This window comes from Centroberyx affinis, unplaced genomic scaffold, assembly GCF_046629955.1.
Source record: "Centroberyx affinis isolate AG114_WGS23_722 - 3 ecotype Tasmania unplaced genomic scaffold, CSIRO-AGI_Caff_v1 ptg001198l_1, whole genome shotgun sequence".
Taxonomy (NCBI): domain Eukaryota; kingdom Metazoa; phylum Chordata; class Actinopteri; order Beryciformes; family Berycidae; genus Centroberyx; species Centroberyx affinis.
The window spans coordinates 754,507-774,074 of NW_027279720.1; the positions used below are offsets into that span (position 1 = coordinate 754,507).

Sequence of the window (19,568 nt, forward strand, 5' to 3'; positions counted from 1 at the left end):
ACGCCTTCATAATCACCCGATACAAGCAGGGATCACAGGGTTCAACACAGCTCTTTTTCTCTCTAATTGCACAGGAAAGAAATAAAACTCGAGTGTCATAGAGCGTTGTGAATATATATAAATATATATAAAATACCGTACGCTATGTTCTAGAACCAGGCTGCACGCCAAATCTAAAAGGTGCACTTAAATATGTATGAAGTGTCTTTTGATCTGCCTGCTAGTAGGTTAATGCCTCTCCTCTGCCTCAGATAACTACTCGGAGGAGGAGTACGAGAGCTTCTCCTCGGAGCAGGAGGCCAGCGATGACGCCGTGCAGGGCCAGGTGAGTTGGCATGGAAACTGGTGAGGCGAACCGAACTGCCTGTTGCGGGGCACTGTGAGGCCCGGCACCGCACATCACTGACTGCACACCGTCCTGGTCTGTGGCAGGCTGGTTCACATTAAGGCACTTCACCGACAGGCTTGGGGTCGGAACATACTGTATGTGTTTGTGCTGCAGAAAATCAGAAGTAGAACCAATTCATTCACAAGTATAATAAAAGTTCAGGAGTTCATATTGGTGACATTGGTGCTGAAACATATTAAAAGTGTACAGATTTGATAGAACTGAGGGTTGGTTCATGTTCTTGTTATTGTTTATATGTCTTGCATATTGCTTATATGTCTTGTCTGTCAAATCAGAAACTAGTTCACTCATACATCTTGGATATGTCACTGTTTGTTTTCTACAACACTGGTGCAAAATCAATTAAAAGATTTGAGAAAGAAAGAAGGAAAAAAAAAAAAGATAAGCGTACAGATTTGCCATATCGAGGGTTTAGAGTGAAAGGGGTGTAAGTGACAGTTTCCTAATTTTATAGTTTATAGCAGAGCCAAACCAAAACCTAACCTAACTAAATTTAATCTAGGGTTTTCACTTGAGTCTTTTGGGTTTTCTTTCCACTTTATTTTGATTTTATTTACTCTTAAAAATGTGTTCTGACCACCAGATAGAGCTCAACAAGAACTTTCCAATGATATACAACACTCATTTTCTGTCAAAATGTCACTTATACCCCTTTTGTACCCAAACCCTTCGATACACACTAACACAACATGGTATAAGGACAACAGGGCCTCACATACATTATAAAGGGATAGTGCAAGACAATACAGTTGATAGTAGATTATACATGTGACTCTTATTTATGGGAGGCTGTGATTTAACTAGGCTTTTCTTGTGTTCAGGATCTCGAGGATGACGAGTACGACGTGCGAAAGCCAAAGAAGCAGAGGAGGTCGATTGTCAGGACCGCCTCCATCACCAGAGTAAGACACCAGAGCGACATCTGACCCCATTCAGCTATTGTATAAGAAAAGCCTTTTGGTGTATGCTTCTGTCAAAAGCACCTTATAATACCATGAGTGTATAGTTTTTGTAGTATGAGAAATAAACCTCTAACTATGAGAGTGTGTATATCAGTTTGTTTGTTGTTGTTCCCTTAGCTTAGTATGGACTTACTATGGAAATTTGATTTGGGACACACTATTTGCATACACCGTTTTGTGTGTCATCCAACCACATTCACCTTGGTTTGTGACCTGAATCTAATTCGACAATGATAGCTGAATATGTTTCTCAAATATTTGAAAATATATATAATAGCAGCTTGTCTTAAGTTTATTTTGCAGGTACTGCTTCCAACTTCATCTTGAAGAAATTAAAGAGAAAACACGCCGAATTTTGCTTGACACTTTACTGGTGCAGAGTAAAGACAAGGTTACTGGGAGAAAGACTGAGTGTGCAGGTGTTCATTTTCCTTTGCTCAGCTCTGATTTTTTTACTCTGCACCTGAGATATATAGCCGTATATGGGATCGGCATTACAATATTTTCTGCATCCAAATGAATTTGCATTGTTTTGTAGTCAAGCGTAGCTGAAACATATTTAGCCATTGCAGTGGAAAATGCTTCTCAAACATTTGGAAATTTATGATAACCGCCTCATTTAGTTTATTTTGTTGGTAATGCTCCTATTATTGTGGGTAATCAGGTGCCTAATAAGTAATGAGCTCAAATGAGTCACATTTAAATATGTTTTTTGCCCATGGCTGTTATGCTTATTATGAAGCTCAGCGAGCAGAAGCAGGAGACGAATGTGCCGGAAAGCAGATGAGGCATGATGTTGCTTGATTATTGATTTACATGAGCACACACTGGGTGAATCAATATCCAGCCAACACTGCAAATGTATCTACCACCGGTAAAATTACTGAAATGGAGGTGCCTCTGCTCAGCCATGGCTGTAGCTGTTCTCCCCGTATTGGATTGCTGAGAGCACTACAGTAAATCACAGACCGTTCACAAACTGACGAGTGCTTGTGTTTTTATTCTCCTCTCTTTTAGCAGCAGAACTTTAAGCAGCGAGTGGTGGCTCTTCTGAAGCGGTTCAGAGTATCAGATGAGGTGGGTATTTCTGTCGGTCGGGGAATTAGATTTTCCTGTGCCTTTAGTGAGGATTTATTCAGCCTCTAACGATTTGTGTGTGTGTGTGTGTGTGTGTGTGTGTGAAGGTGCTGGACTCGGAGCAGGACCCTGCGGAGCCGGCTCCTGAGGTGGAGGAGGACCTGGACCTGGAGAGTCTGGACTTTGAGAACCCCAGCGACAGCGGGCCGGAGCTGGACGACGATGACAGCGTCCTCAGCACACCAAAACCCAAACTCAAGTGAGGCGGCGTCTGTGTTGCTGAAGCACCTGGTAGCTCAGGGTTCGACTGATATGGGGATTTTTTGTAGGCCGATACTGATGTTTTTTGGATTGAAGCTGCTGATAGACGATATTTTGTGCTGATATTCCGAAAATGTGACCATTTTCATGCCAAAATATTATATAAGGATTCAGTGTTTCCCCCAAGAATTTTATTCTTTCCAAGCTAGAAAAGCCTCTGAAACAACAATTAGATCATGGGACGATAAAACTCTCCACTGAAAGCCAGACTAATGAAATTCTTGAAGGTGGTTAGCAGATCCTTCAGGCAGGATGAGGCAGATTTCATTGCAGGTTTTACAGACCCTTGACGCTGTTTAATAAAATCCTCACCTCCGTCATATCAGCAGTAGGCAACGCTGGCTGGCCGATATCTGATTGTTATTGAAATGAATAGAATGAAAAGAATGAATAGAATAAAAAGAATATATCTGCAAACTGGTTAACCCTGGCTTTCACACCACTTTTTAGGTTGTTTTTTTTTAACACATTTTTTGCTTTTATTAGTATACAATGCACAGTGACGGAAAACTTTGCTTATATAGAAACTGCAGATACAAGCTTACATATAAAATGCAGATTAAAAGGCAGTGATCCATTTCAAAACTGGACTATGATATAAATGCCGGTCCTATCAAGGCCTAAAATCAAAGATTGATGATGTTAGAGTTTAGGATGCCTGGCTTGCTTTTGGGAAGGAATAGTGAACAACTCAGAGTGTGAATGGGATGCCAACATATATAACGCAGCATATACTGTGTCCCCATATCAGTCACTAAAAGTCACTAGTGAAATAAAGGTGGTTTGAGTCGCCTTTGGTGCTTTTGTTTCTATTTAAATCATTTGTCTCTGTTCCAGGCCATATTTCGAGGGCCTCTCCCTCTCCAGCTCCCAAACCGAGATCGGCAGCATCCACAGCAGCCGGAGCCACAGGGAGCCGCCCAGCCCGGTGAGACTGAACTCTACAGTGAATTACACTGTAATAAATATAATATATTATACTATTTAACTCCAGCAGGGATGACTTTTTTCTTCAGCATGTTTCTGGACATGCAACTCCTATCCATTTCAAATTAGATTTACTTGCTGGTTCCTGGTCACATCCCTGCTTCAGATCCCTGCTTCTTTTACTCTTATTTAAACAAACAAGGTTACTAAGAACAGAGCAAAACAGCTCTGGGCCGACCAGCATAACCACAGTATTGCACTGAAAGCCGCTGAGCACCTCCACCGGAGCAGAGGGCCGTTAATTGTCTTGCTTAAGGGCACACTGACATCAATTATTGAAGAAAACGAGAGCAGAACTCGTTCACTTCCCCCACTCACATTTTCCCATCAGTCTGCAGGTTTAAACTAGAGATATTCTGCTCACAAGTTTGTTTACCAACCTGTAGGGTTTCTATTGAACCAAGTGTCCTTTGCACAATGTTTCGCAGTACAATGCTTTATTTTCTGTGAAATAAAAAGTTCCTTAACACCACCAAAACCACATAATGTTTATTATTTCTTTCACCGCTCTCGCTCCAGATTGACCCAGACAAAGCCAAGTGCGGTGGGGCCGACAACGCCTCTGATAATGTCTCCTTTGTGAGTATTAACTCCTCAAGCTGCCTGACATCTGTATGTGCAAACACAGGTTTTGATACAGGTCGAGAATTTGCGTAAAAGCATGGAAAATGTGATCACTTCCAAGTTTAAAAGTTCAAGAATTGCACAAAAACGTTTGTCCTGTTCCCCTACACATGACAACACATTCTGTGTAGTTGTAGATCCACGGTCACTTCACATATTGTGATATTTTACTGTTGTGAAGAATAAATTGCAGCTTGTAATGGTCAAGTTTACGCTCATAATACTCAGCCACAATCAGGATAAATTCTACTGAATACCAACTGAAGTCCAAGTCAAGACATTACAGTCTGTAAAAGAATGGCAGTCTGAAATGGAAAATGTCTAAAAATATATATTATTGTCAGCTCTTAACTGCTGAATCCTGATCCTGTTTTCTCTCTGTGTGTTTTCCCCCAGGAGCAGCCGGAGGCGGTGACTCCCACCACAGAGCTGGAGATGGACAACATGGACACGTTTTTAGAGCGGCTGCCCCCGAGCGGCAAGATGACCAAGACCGAGTCCCTCATCATTTCATCCAATAGGTAAAACTAAAACATATATAATCGATATTACCATTTCGTCAAAGCATTAGGTTCAGTCCACTCTCCCACTGATGCCTTCTGTTCTCCTCTATATGGGGATGTAGTGGAGGGTAAACCCACCAATACTCAGTTTACCCACTGTTATTTGCAGAATAGAGTTTACTCACATTTTTTAGGCTGACAAATCTTTATGATGTACATTTATAGTCTTCATCATGATAAGAAGTATCAGAATGCTGTAAGTTACATGAGGATAGGGTCTTTTTAAGGGGAAAAAGTATAAATTAGGGCTAGTGTCTCCCTGAAAATGTAATTGATTTTGTTGATATTGGTGGATATTTCCCTTATTATGAACTACATCACTGGCTCTACTTGTAACAGTCCAGTCCTCCATCTCACTTCCTCCTCTGCCGTCGTTTCAGGCAGGAACCTAAACTGGCTGGAAGGCGAGGCCGGAGCACGTCGCTGAAGGAGCGGCAGCCCAGCAGGCCGCAGAACGAGAGGGCCAACAGCCTGGACAACGAGCGCTCCCTGGACACACGCTGCCACCTACAGGTAGGAGGAGAGAACTGCAGCCCAAACCGCAATACCAAAAATATTGCACTTAAGCTGTTCTGTGCTGCTTAATAAATCTCTGCCACAGAGCTACAACGCAGTAATGACTACACAGTTGTTTGCACAGTTTGTATACCACCAAATGGATTTCACTGACACTAAACTTTAACGTCTGTGAACTTTTAAAATGTGAACCAAGGTGAGGAAGAGAACTGCTTGAGGGTATGAGTACTTTGGGAAACCGGTCCAGATGAAGTCTATAGATCAGAGTGCTGTTGAGATGGGCTGTGGGTTTATACTGTGTTGGAAATGACATCTTACCTGCTTTGTTCCTTTAACTTGAAGCCCTAACTTTTGCCTCTTTACAAACCATAATGTTTGGATTATAGATCTTAATTTATGGCAAAATAATTGAGTCATTTCAAGTTTTTACTTCCCGGAGTCTTGGAAGATTAACTGTAGGACACTTTTATCCAAAGCATCTTACAGTAACCATGGCAGCGTTAGTGCCTTGCTCTACCCACTGAGCTACACAGGACCATGAAGTCAGTCACAGCACTGAGGAGATCCAAATCAAACCTTATCAGAGCCCACATTCCCTATGTTTTTATTTTATTTTACCTCACCAGATCCCAAGGAAGACTGTGTACGACCAGCTAAACCACATCCTGGTGTCTGACGACCACCTTCCTGACAGCATCATCCTCATCAACACGTCAGACTGGCAGGGCCAGGTAGGAAAAACCAGCAGGATCCTGAAATATCTCCCGCTCTCCACACCTTTTCCTTCTTTAACGCCTGCCTTTCAAAACTCCTTTGAAGGGATCAGAGTATCAGAGTTTTTATCCAAAATGAGACATCCACCATTTGAAAAAAGTGACACAGACTCTTAAGAATTGATTCATTCTCTTCAGTTGTTTTTGTTCTACTCAATTTTCCAGCTCATCCATCCTTTCTTTTCTCTTCCTCTCAGTATCTTTCAGATATCCTGCAAAACCACCATCTGCCGGTGGTCTGCACCTGCACTACAGCCGACATCCAGGCTGCGTTCAACACCATCGTCTCGCGCATCCAGAGATTGTAAGTCTGCCTCTCACATGCTGCTTTTGTTTCTCTGCTGAATATGTAGAGTTTACTGTGAGAAGTCTCCGTCTGTGACACTCTGTAAGTTGTCTCCTTGTTTTCTCCCCTAGTTGTAACTGTAACTCCCAGACGCCCATCCCCATAAAGATAGCGGTGGCCGGGGCGCAGCACTACCTCAGTGCCGTCCTGAGGCTTTTTGTGGACCACCTTTCCCACAAGACACCTGACTGGCTGGGCTACATGAGGTTCCTTATCATCCCTCTAGGTTAGTGACAGCCTGGGGTTAATGCTGCTGTTATGTATGTTCATTTTTAAACATCCATGTATCATTGTCAGATGAAGTGTGATACCTTGGTATAATTATCGTAAACAAATGAGACCATGGTTGAGACAATTGGTCGCCTCTATCTCACACCAGTGGTATCATTGGTGCTAGTGTTTCTCAAAATTAAGACTACATTTCCCATAATCCCTGTTGCTTCCTGTCCCCTCTCCCCCTCCCTGGCTTCACTGAAGAGGATAAACATGTTGGAAGTGATTTTTCCATCGGCCTTTCACTCTTTCCACCATCTGCCATTGCAAAAAAAAGCTCTGAAGCCCTGTTTGCTCTGGAAGAACAGTATCCTCTTCTTGTTTTGTGCCATAAAGCAATCCAGCAGATTTCTCTCAAAATAACGACCCGGTGTCATACAAAAATAATGCAGAGTAGAGTAGAGTTGGTAGAGGCTGCCAGTCTAAGCAATAGTCTCATTTGTTTACGGTATTGATACTAATGTCTCAAAATGAACGTGGTCATGATTTATTGATGTTAAAGCCTTTAATGCCACACCTTCTCAGATCTTGAATGTGTCTAACTTTGATTGCATTCAGGAGCCCATCCAGTCTCCAAATATCTCGGCACTATTGACTATCGATACAACAGTTTATTCCAAGATGCTGCTTGGAGGGATCTGTTTCACAAGCCGGAGGCCCCTGTCGTTGGTAGGTTATTATATTGTATTTACACAGCATACATACTTAGCTGTATCACACACACACATTTATCTGTAGTTTAAAAGAGAGTCATTATAGAGCATCTACAATCAGCGGCTAAAGTAGTGGGAAAGTCGAGGAAAACTGGTCATTTTTGCTGCAGGCGAATTTAGATTTAAGATTGAAAGAAGAATATGAGGCAACTCTACCTCGATTATATAAGTCACTGACTATATATGCAGCTACACAGACAATAATACTCGAAGAATAATAGTAATTACATTCTGTGTTCGAATCCGGCCCAGGACCTTCGCATGTCATCCCCCTCTCTCTCTCCCAGTCTTTCCTGTCTCTCTAAACTTCTATCTGAACTTTCTAATAAAGGCAAAAAATGCCCCAAAAATAATCTTAAAAAACCCCCCCCAAAGAATCATAATTCCTCTGTCCTGTGCAGTCCAGGAGAACCCAGACGTGGTGTCGAGGGTAACACAGTACATGGTGGGGGCCAACGGAGCTCACCAGCTCCCCATCGCAGAGGCCATGCTCACCTATAAACAGAAGAGGTGAGTTTACTTCAGGACTTCTGCCTCATTTGGTGCAGACATGAAAGTATTTCACACTGATCGTTATTATCAGTTGCACAGGAGTGGGACTTAAAATGTGTTAAAATATGAACTACCATGGAAACGGCTGAATTTAGTTTAATCTTAAGGTTTCATCTAACAAATGCGGAGCTAATGCAGAGCTTTCACCTGTTTTTCAAAAGGGGATTGAACACACTGAGTAAAAGATAAGATCGTATTTTTTCTCTGCTACAAACCGATTTTCAAATTTCTTCCCAGTTTTTCTGCATGTTCACCTTAACATGACTCCATAAACAGTCAACATGTTACACCGGCTGCTTTTACATGAGCTGGCTGTAATTGACAAATTCAAGCAAAATTACTTCTTGAAAAAGCCAACAAAGAGCACAGAAAAAAAATCAGTCTTGCATTCATATTTTCAGACTAATGAAACCAAAATAAAATCAAATTTGTTGCAACCCTCGTAAGGTTAGATGCTCATAAAACTGAAATTATTGTAACAAACCTCGCTTTAAAGGATGAGTTTGGTCTGAAATCTTTATGTTTTCCACCTGTGTGTTTTAATTCCCTTGTGAAAAACCGTCCAGGTGAAAGTTTCTCCTCACTAATGTTGTGGAGGTTGTGTGTTTTTTGTGGGACTGGGGTATCTGACGTGTGGGAGTCTGTCTTCTAAACATCACTGTCTTTCCATCAGTGTGTGTGCGTGTGTGAATAACATGTTTTCCTTTTGTTTATTTTTTCTTTTCTTTCTTTGAAGGAAAAAGAGCTTTCATTTTGATTTTGCAGTAAGGTATTGTGGTCGCTTGAGTCTGTTTCACACTTCGCCCGGTGATTCATGCGCTTTCTGTGTTGAAACCATTTCCCCTCGACCTTCGCAGCCTGAGCTGGAGCTTGCCACTTTAACAGCTGCCTAGTAACACACACACACACACACTCACACACACAGAAGGTTTTCTCCATTAACAGCCTCAGCCATAAACTTTCTAGATAAGATGTAACTCTGTCACCCAGGTCACCGCTCTCTCGGTTATTTGTTGCTCTAAGATCAGAATCACACTATAAGGTTTCTTGAATTAATTAAATCTACTCTAGTCAAGATATTTATGTAAAGACACACCTGTCTTATCAGCCTAAATCACAAAGTGGGGCTGCAGTAGAGAATTCTGGTGTCACTTAAGGACACTTCTCCACCCACAGGGAGGAATTCAAACTTAGGTGTGAAATAGAAAAAAATTCTCCTTAACAGCAGCAAGTGAGAGCTCACCAACATTAGATCTTTTCCTCTCTCGTCTCTTTGGTTTCCTTTGATATAAAGCATCACAGACTGTCTAGGTTGGTAGACATGAGCGTGTTGTGTGCAGGTTAAGGATTTCTGGGTATTGAAGTTCAAATTTTTCAAACAGTTGCCTTTCAAAGTAGCTGCAAAGTTATCTCACACAGCTTTAAACACCAAAGCTCCAATCCTAGGCAGGTGTTCAAGATCAAACAACTCCAACTGGACATTTTATTGGAAGTTTTTCCCCATATGTTCTCAATTTGTGCATGGCAGCATCAACAGCAGCAGCTAAATCTGGTAAAAAACAACCTGTGGTGTGTTTCCACACTCAGTCTAAAATCCCGTGGATATTTCATAAATCGAGCCGTCTCTCAAGATTTATTATTCCTGGCAGCTGTGAAAGAATTTCTTGAACAAAGATGAAAGATACAGTTCTCAGTTTTTACACAAGACACTCCTCATTGATAAGATATGAGAGTCCTGGCTGATAAAGTGGCAGGAGGCCAGCTGCAGTCAGCTCTGTCCTCCCTCCTCTGGACCCTTTCTCCTGTTTCGTCCTCCTTGCTGTGTCCTGTCCATGATCTCCATGTGCTTTGGGCCATCCATGTCTGTCTGCTATTGTGTAGTAAAGTGTAGGAAACCCGCACGCCATCAGTAACATGAGGATGAGGGTTTTCTTATGTGAGACACACATCTGTTTAATGTCAAAGCTCAAAGTGTCAGTACAACAAATGTTTTGGACAAGAGACCAGCTTCAGTGATACAATGAAAGAGGGAACTAAGTACCTAAATCACAGGTCAGTTCAATCCAATCAGTGTCTGCTACCAATCAGGATGGGGTTTAGCATATTCAGTACTACTGGGCCTGTTTCCACTCTCATTTAAAAAAAAAAAAAAAGTAATAACAGAGGTGGGGACTCACAATTTTAATTGCTTGAGACTTGACTTGACTTGTACTTTGATGACTTGAAAAGGTTTCTAAAGTCTTGACTTGAGATCTTGTGTTTGTGTAAATGACTTAGATATGAAAGTGATGAGATTTGTTCCACCAGACGACTGAATTTAAATTCTATTTTCTGAATTTGTATGGAATGATTGAATTTATTGAAGTTGAAACTGATTATAGAAATCAAACTTGATTTGTTCTGACTTGACTTGGTGTTCTAAATTTAGACTTGAGACTTGACTTCATACCTGTGCCTCAAGACTTGAGACTTACTTGAGACATGAGCAAAGCTGACTTGGTCACACCTCTGGTAAAAACTGACTGAAACTACCAAAGTGCTGTAAAATGGAAGGAACAAAACATTAACTATTGACTATAACAAAGGGAAAGCTTGCATTGCTAGCTCCATTAAGGCCCAGAAAGAAATGGCACAGAACTATGTAATATCAATTTTATTACGCATTTTGTATTGCACAACAATACAAATGTACATAAGAATAAAGATAATAGTAATACTGTCTAGAAACTACTGTTGACAGATTCAGTTAGATATATCCTGTCTGAAAAGTGCATGTGTAATGTCCATAGTTCTACTGTCCATTTACATGGATTGATATGCATGTACATGTTCTATCTGACTACATCTCACATTTAAGCAAATATTAATCTAACATGTAGACAAAAGTCATGTGTTTTTCCCATTATCCATCCTTGCAAGGCGATGATGATGATGAACATACGTCACTTACATACCAGGCAGACATTTGGCTTTCTCTCTCTGGCTGCTCTGAAACTGATTTCAGCAGGGATTGTGTTGTGCTGGAAAAAAAAACTGCATACTGTACCTACTATAGACTGTCTTCTCTCTCTTTCTTTCTTTCTCCCCTTCCTGTGTAGTCTCTCTGTTTCTTCCCTGGGGGGGCGATGGCAGGTTTCTTCAAGGCAAGAGCAACAACCTTTTACGTCATCAAATGTGTAGAAAAACCTAGAAATAGTCCCTTCCATTCAGGCTATTTTTCTGGTCGGCATCAGGAAAATAGTTCGGAAAACGGCTTATAGGTGTAGCGATGCACTACCGCTCACAGGTAGTGCATTGACCCTCAGGGGGTTTGGGATCTAGGTTGCTGCTCTTCCTTCCCGCTGCTTTGTCTCATCATCTACTTCTTCTACTTTATAAGCAGTTGAGCTGTTCCTCTTATGGACTTGCTGCCTCCTGAATGCCGTTCATTCTGACTTGTTTGGTAGACGGCCTCTCTGCAATGGTGGGATGGCTTTGGTGGAGGCCAGGAACCCGGCCGATAGCTTGCATGTTTTTGCTCCCTGCTTCTCCAGCTACAATCTGAAGCTCCCAGTTGGGATATGACTCTCTTTAGTGGTGGATTTCAGTGAAAGCCTGGCATGCTCTGTTGACCATGTTTTAGTCGTTATAACTCTGCATTCTTTCGATGCAATGAAAAACTACTTCCAGATGTCAAGCATTGGAAATCAATGAAATAGCCAAGTTACTAACCGTAGATCTCAATGTTACTAACCATAGTTTCTCTGAATTACAATCTTTTGCTATTCACAGAAACTAGTAGATTTGGAAATGCTTCTGGGAGATAGTCCCTTTAGTCTAGATTTTGATTTTTTTACCTGTACCAACATGTAGAATAGCTTTCTTTTTTATCAAGACATGTTTATTGTTTTCTTGCCTCCTCTCTGTTTGGGCTCCACTGCCACTCCACAGCCCCGATGAGGACTCATGTCAGAAATTCATCCCTTTCATTGGGGTAAGGAACCAGTTCTTTCCCTGACTTAACCCTTAATGGTCACTGTACGTTGGTTTCATCTCGGTCCTGATTTTCTTTTGTCTTTGCGTTTGACATAACAGTTTGAATTGCCTGATTTCTTGTGGTGATAATCCTTTACCCTCTGCTTTGAATTTTCCAGATGGTGAAAGTTGGCATCGTGGAGCAGACATCTGCAACGTCAGGCAAGGAATCAGTTTGGCTTGTACATGGGTGGTTGAAATTTTAAGGAAAAAATTATAATTTCTGAAATAGTTGTTTTTGCATAATTTGCATTCCATGTCAGTCTACCCCAGAGAGTCTTAAAGCTGCACTAGCCAACTTTGCACATTGGCAGCTCCAAATAGCAGTGAGGAGTAACTGTTTGAAAATATGCACTTCAACACCCAGAAATCCTCTAACATGACGTCAGTAAACTGCACAAAGCACACTCATGTTCACCAATCCGGCCAGTCTGTGATGCTTTATATCAAGAAAGAACGAGAAAGGCAAAAGATCTAACGTTGGTGAGTCCAGCTTTCTCTGTACGAGGCGCCGCTCACTGCTGTTTAGGAGACAGTTTGGATTTCACTCTTAAGTTTCGATTCATCACTTTCTATGGGTGAAGCAGTGTCCATACCTGACACCAGAACAGGGGTCTTAAGTAGGGAGCATGGGATGCTGTCCCCCCACTTTGTGCTTTAGGTCAGTGATTCTCAAACTTTTTCATATCAAAGACCCCTAATTTAGTCCACAATAGGGCCACGGACCCCCATTTGATTACATTTTGTCTCTCAGACCCAAATTTGAGAATATTTTTTATTGTTAGATATGATTTTGTCCAGAATTCCCATCTGTATTGAGGGATAACAATTAAACTAATCATTCTTCTACATTCTCTAATTGAGGTAACTTCTTGTAAATGAAATTACAATGAACCCCCTCAAGGACCCCTGGTGGTCCCCGGACCCCATGTTGAGAACCACTGCTTTAGGTGGATTAGACAGGTGTATTTTTACATAAAAATCTTGGCTACTGCAGCTTTAACTCTACAAACAATACTTAAACATAAGTATTTAACCTTACGAAAATATAATTTTTACCTTATTTATAGTTACAAGTACACGGTAAGTGCTGTAGTCGACTGAACCAATTAGCATCCCATTTCCTGAATTTATGAAAAGATTATGATTTGCAAATCTTATACAGTGACTGCTGGTGTGAAAGTAAAACTCTTTGAATATTATTGAAGTTACGATCCACCTTAATCCCTTAACCTCCAACATGGTAGAGTTTTAGAAGAGATAATCATCTTTATTGTTTAAATGATGAGCAATGAACATCAGGCAACGTTTTTCTTTGACTAAAATTGATACGTAGATTTTTGGGATGAACTGTGGAACTGTTTTGTCCTGCAGGAGACTCTGATGATGCAGCACCCATGGGCTCTCTGCTGCTCTCCTCCACTCCTCCCCAAGTGTCACCTGCGTTCAAAGAGGCGTCGCCCACCCCTCCCTCCTCCCCCTCCGTCAACACCGGTCTCAGCGCTTACAGGTATAAAGTGAAGCCTGATAGACCGGAAATCCAGCAAAATGGACTTCTAGGTTGTTGTTCTGCAAAAATTTGGATATTTCCTAAAAAAAAAGAAATTGAAAAGAAAGATTTTTTTTTCCCAGTTTTATAAATTTTGAGTTATGAGGTGTCAAGATCAAGGATAAGACAATCCTATGACATCATCGGTAACACTTTACAATAAGGGTCACAAAGTTAAGGGTTAGTTATTAACAGTTAACTAATGTGTCTGGTAATCATTTACTAATGGTGTTCATGTTAACTAAGGTATTAATTTATACATTATTTAATAGTCATCTTTATAAACTATTAAATAATGTATAAATTAATACCTTAGTTAACATGAACACCATTAGTAAATTACACATTAGTTAACTGTTAATTAAGCATTAACTAACCCTTAACTTAGTGACCCTTATTGTAAAGTGTTACCACATCATCAAATTGTGTTCCTAGAGAGAGTTGAAAGAGATTTTAATCGGAACATCACTTTCCTTTTCTTTCATTAAACATCTAGAATTCGGAAGAACGTGTGGTAGATATTCAAATCACAATAAAATAGCATTTTGAGAGCATCTTGATTCCATAATTTGACATATCTCCGGTTGAAACAGGATGTTGGACTGTTCAAAAGTGGATGATGGTGTAAACTGATGGGACAGCAGTATCTAGTATCAGTTAGGGAGAGAAAGGCAGTTTTATATGATGGGAGAGGCGGAGGGGGGATTATTAAAAAATCTGTGATATTAGTGGTTGGAATTTTTATGTACACCTCCTGGTATGTGATGAAGGAACCACTAAAAATACACCATTTTCCAGGAAGGAAAAGTAAAAAAAAAAACTATTTATTTTCTAGTTTATAAAAACACTAGAAAATAAAACAAATTGTACATTCTTTGGCATATATTGTTAAATTGATGTATATTACGATATGGGCAATTAGCTAACAAGGTCAAAAAGTCATATTTCATTTCATTGTAACTTAAATATATGGAAATAGAAACATGATACTCCATGCATTTCCATCATTGCTTTGACCATCATTCCTCCCATTCTCAGATTTAGCCTCTTGTACTCTTATATGTGTGAGAAAAATTCTCAATGATATCCTTGTCACCGACTCCTTCTTCTTCTGCAGCTCTGGTGGCCAGGTGGAGCTGATGGGGCTGCAGGTGGACTACTGGGTGGCTCCGACGGAAAGGAAGAAAGACATGGAGAAGCGGGACTCCTCCTCCAAAAACACTCTGAAGTGCACCTTCCGCTCGCTGCAGGTCAGCCGGCTGCCGCTGGGGGGCGCGGAGGGGGGGACCCTGCCCACCATGTCCATGACGGTGGTGACCAAGGAGAAGAATAAGAAGGGTGAGCTGTGGTGACAGTGACGGTCCGGCAGTGTTCGTACAAGCGGACGGAAGCGTGCATGTTTCTCTGGATTTGGGCTCGTCAGTGCGATGTTGTTGTCCGATCACACCAGAATAGAGAGAATATAGAGTTAACCCCCATATTTCCATCTTAGCCTTCTCCCAAACTTTTAATTTATTTATTGACTTTTTCTCAGACACAGAGCAGTCTACAGGAGAAAACACAGATTTGAAGTATCAAGGATATAAAAAACAAATAAGATTTACCTCCAGACAAGGTGTCAGAAAGGAAAAAACCCCCCCAAAAAACCCAATTAAAATAAAAAAAAGGGGTACATTTGGTGAAATAAACACAAAGTTTACACACATTAGTACATAGAAATTCATGTGTCATGCATGTGTCAAACATATCTCGTCGTCAACCTACAACAGGCTGTGGAATATTTCCTATGTAGTTCATAAAACCAGACCAGCATTTATCAAAGAGATGTGGTTTTCTTTTGAGATTGAACAAAATTCTTTCTGATGCCATGTACGAGGATTCTCCCAAGCTATTGAAGTTAACAGGACCATCTTTTATAGCTCCAAAAATAGCATAAAATGTGCATCAAATTGCTCTGAATAGCTTGTGCGGCACAATCCAAGTGTTTTGTAGCCAAATTGTTTGGCTACAAAACGCTTGGACCCTGGATCCAAAAGGCAAAATGCCAAAATATACTCTTTGAAAAAAGTTGGCATAATCTGGATCCGGTCACGCCATAATATAAAGAGGTCAGGAAGAAATGTAGAAAAATAACACATCACAGTGAATTTCAGGCCTGGAGCAAACATCTCATAAAACCCAATCTTCCACGATCAGATCTCAAAAAATTGCACTGAAATAACAAACCTGAGTCCTTTGTCATACCTACAGCATCTGAGACCAGAAAGTTTCTGAACCCCTCTTTTTTCACTCACAGCTTGTGTCTCTGTCATTCCCTTCTGCCAGTCATGTTCCTGCCAAAAAAGAGCAAAGACAAGGAGGTGGAGTCGAAGAGTCAAGTGATCGAGGGCATCAGCCGGCTCATCTGCACTGCCAAGCACCAGCAGACCATGCTGAGAGGTAATGTTCTCCACGGAGATCCCGCCCAGCCGTGTCCTCGCCACCTGACAGCACAGACGCTTTTCAGAGGAACCTCACGTGTCTTTCTGGGTTTGGGTATCGTCTGCTGTGTTTTCCTGCTTATTAGCGCCTGGCATGGAAAAGATGGCAAAAATAGAAACAGTGGAATTGGAGGGCTGGGTAGGGGGGGGGGGACTGTGTGATCAGGCTGTGTTCGTCTGTCCGTCAAACATGATATCTCACCATGGGTCGGATTTTGATGAAACGTGGAGGGATGATGCATTTTGGCTCCATGTTCTGGTGTTTACCCGATTAGGGTGCCACCCACAGCAGCAATTGGTGGAACAATGCCAAGGAAGTCAAGTACAGGACAGGTAATAAAAAAAGAGGTGATAAAATAAAAGAATACAGGATAGGTAATGTACATGAATATAAAACTGTTAAGTGACAGTGGAAATACATGCAAATAATAAATGCAGGTCTGGGTAAGTCATGTAAGGCCTAATGGGGGCGCTGTAATTAATTTTTTTTAACTCAAATGTGTTATCTCACACAACGCTGGTCCCATTTTGATGAATCTTGGCGGTATGATGAATTTTGGCGCTGTGTTCTGGTGTTTAAAAATACAACACTGATTATCCTGATGGATAATTAAAGGTAATAAGGTCTAACTTTGAAAGGCCTTAACTCCTACATTTTAAAGTCAGAATGACACAAAAAACATGTCTATATTCATCCAGCTATCCTTATAAATCACACCAATTGGCCTAATGGGTGCGCTATAATTAAAGGTAAAAAATTTAATTAACTCAAATGTGACATCTTAGACATAACTGGTTTTGATGAAACCTGGAGGGATGATGCATTTTGGCACTGTGTTCAAATGTTTAAAAAAATGTACGCTGTAATTAAAGGGCGAAAATTTCCCTGGTGCGATTTTGCTGAAATTTTGAGGGATGATGCGTCTTGTTACTGATTGGCCTGCGTCATTCGTGGGGGACGACTTGTTGCTCTAAGATAAGAGTGTCAGCACTGAAAATAAAGTGTAATAAATGTAAAGTAATGTTTGTTTTTTTTCTCCCCCGCAGTGCTGATCGACGGCGTCGAGTGGAACGACGTCAAGTTTTTCCAGCTGGCGGCACAGTGGTCCTCACACGTCAAACACTTCCCTATAGGGATCTTCGGACACACAAAAGGCCCGTACTAGTGGCACTAAGAGACTGAAACACTGAGGACAACTCTCCCCTCCCTCTCCTCCCCCTTGTGCCAACAGCTTTTAACCCCCACCCCCCTCCACACACCCCACTTTGTCCCTGCACACTTCCATTCTGCTGTCTTAATTTAAGCTCCTGCTTCCCCCCCCACCTCCACCCCCACACCCTGTTGTGTTTGTCTGATGATTTTATCTTTTTTTTTTTTTTTGCGTGTTTTTTTAATTTTCTATTTATGTAAAATCTTCTCGAGGCAAGGCTGCCCAGGGAATATTTCTTTACTTGGCTTTTTAAAAGAAAAATCCTGCTGATGTTTTATAGACTTTTGAGAAAAAAATACAAACAGAAACCTAATGAAATAATAATTAGAAAAGACTTCTAACTTCTAACATACGAGTGCCCAGGCTTCCCCCCCCTTATCATCGCTGATATTTTTTATTTGGTGAGGTTGGTTTTAAACACTTGGCCAGCACAATTTATCAAGAATATATTAAAAAAAAAAAGCAAAGGCCGTTCCCTTGGAATAATGAACAAAGTGGAAGAGGTCATCATCTTGTTTTCTAACTACGGAGAGTCGGTTTTGAATTCTCAGCTTCAGTGACTGTTGCCGACTCCAGAAGCCTCGTCTCGACCCTGAAGGAAAAAAAAAACAAAAAACGGCCCTGACCTTTGACCCTCTGCACTCAGTGGAAGAAGTCTGAAATGTGCAATAGACTGTATACTATGTGAATGCAATTCAGAACTGAACTTCTACATAATAACCTGGCACTGTTAGTAGATGACACATCGCTCTTATTTCTGCGTTTCACTCTCTTCCGCTCTCTCCTCTCTACTTTCTCCTCCTTATCTCTCTCTGTAACTCTCCAGTTGCACCCTGGCTCAATATTTGAAGAGTTTCGCTCCAAAATGAGATACACAATTTGAAAAAAAAAAAAAGTGAAAAACACCTACTCTTACAAAATGATTGATAGCACAAAATGAAAGCAACTTGTAGTACTTTTTAAATGATAGTACGTAACTTAAGCTCTTGGTGGATAAAATGCAAATAATTTTACAGAGTGGATCCTCTGTTTTAAATGATGAGCTTGAGGAAATGTTTTTTTTCTAAAATGGATATTTTGGAATAGAGCTCTTCATTTCTCAACTCCCACACTCCTCCCAACACACTCCATATCTTTTGCAAATAGCAAACAGTACTTTTGCCAAAGGAATACTCATCAATTGCAGCTCACTCATTACCTGCGTGGTATTATAGTTGACTTCATTATGTAGAGGTGAATGTATTGAAGGTACCTTAATGTAAAGCACTTTTAAATGTTTGTCCATTATAGATTAGTATTTTAAACTTGCCCCAGGAACCTGATACCATTAGCTGCGGTTCACAGAGGCACATAGAGAGACACTGTAATCTGCCATATATCTGAGCTGACCGGCAGCGCAAACAGTTCATATGCAATCCGAACCGTGCATCTGGATCACTTCAGTGCTGTGTAATAAATATCACTTTATGCTCAGTGTGACAGGCCCAATTGGACTATTTAGATTTTATTCTAATGTTCTGAAAGGTTAGCCTAGAATGTGTAGAAATGTGATGTTAACTTTTCAAAAAAACGACTTTCATGTTGCATCAGTAGATTTTTGTTCCATCTTTAGTTGACTCTTTAGCATCAAACTAAAAAACTGACAAAGTATTTTGCTTATGAATTGTTCTTTCAGTATAGCAGTTTCATCATAACCTTCGCCAATTTCTTGATAAGTGCCTAAATTGCTTAATTTTGACAAATCAATATAAATCTGCCCCTTGCTAATGGTGATCATTATAATCATGGTGCTGAGTCTGGTCTGACAACAACAAAGTAACTGGATACAGTGCTTTGATATTGCAATAGAAACATCGACAGTCAGGCCTGTTCATTCATACCTTGCTAAAAAAAACAAAAAGGGCCCTGCACATCAGTGAGGGAGAAAGCTCATGCTCTGCCCAGTTGGCCCTAAAGTTGGGTATAAAGTAATTAAAAGATGACTAAAGCCCATTCATGTTGAACATACATTCGTTTCTTTGTAAAGAAGACATTTTAGGTGTTTTTTTTTTTTCATATTGTCTTGGAAAGGCTTGTTGAGACCGAGAGTGTCCCTAAAGACTACCACTGTAATCCCAAAACTGGGAGTAATAAAACTACTATACACACTACTGAAATGTGTTTTTTTTCCTGTGTGAGAGTTACTGAGTACTTGAGAA

At 40.7% G+C, this 19,568-nt stretch overlaps 1 protein-coding gene across 1 annotated transcript in view; it reads left to right on the forward strand.

Annotated features, from left to right (window-relative positions):
- The window catches only part of pacs2 (phosphofurin acidic cluster sorting protein 2), a 51,855-nt gene extending 34,516 nt beyond the window's left edge, over nt 1-17,339 (forward strand). Inside the window, exons 6-25 of the mRNA XM_071524447.1 lie at nt 252-325; nt 1,231-1,311; nt 2,389-2,448; nt 2,556-2,707; nt 3,607-3,697; nt 4,276-4,335; nt 4,777-4,901; nt 5,324-5,456; nt 6,086-6,190; nt 6,430-6,536; nt 6,650-6,804; nt 7,410-7,520; nt 7,966-8,074; nt 8,853-8,885; nt 12,047-12,089; nt 12,250-12,292; nt 13,505-13,640; nt 14,797-15,017; nt 16,005-16,118; nt 17,207-17,339. Of these exons, the coding sequence (XP_071380548.1) occupies nt 252-325; nt 1,231-1,311; nt 2,389-2,448; nt 2,556-2,707; nt 3,607-3,697; nt 4,276-4,335; nt 4,777-4,901; nt 5,324-5,456; nt 6,086-6,190; nt 6,430-6,536; nt 6,650-6,804; nt 7,410-7,520; nt 7,966-8,074; nt 8,853-8,885; nt 12,047-12,089; nt 12,250-12,292; nt 13,505-13,640; nt 14,797-15,017; nt 16,005-16,118; nt 17,207-17,325 (2,072 nt within the window). The 3' untranslated portion in view covers nt 17,326-17,339. The remainder of the gene's footprint in view (nt 1-251; nt 326-1,230; nt 1,312-2,388; nt 2,449-2,555; nt 2,708-3,606; nt 3,698-4,275; nt 4,336-4,776; nt 4,902-5,323; nt 5,457-6,085; nt 6,191-6,429; nt 6,537-6,649; nt 6,805-7,409; nt 7,521-7,965; nt 8,075-8,852; nt 8,886-12,046; nt 12,090-12,249; nt 12,293-13,504; nt 13,641-14,796; nt 15,018-16,004; nt 16,119-17,206) is intronic.
- Nucleotides 17,340-19,568: the final 2,229 nt, after the last annotated feature.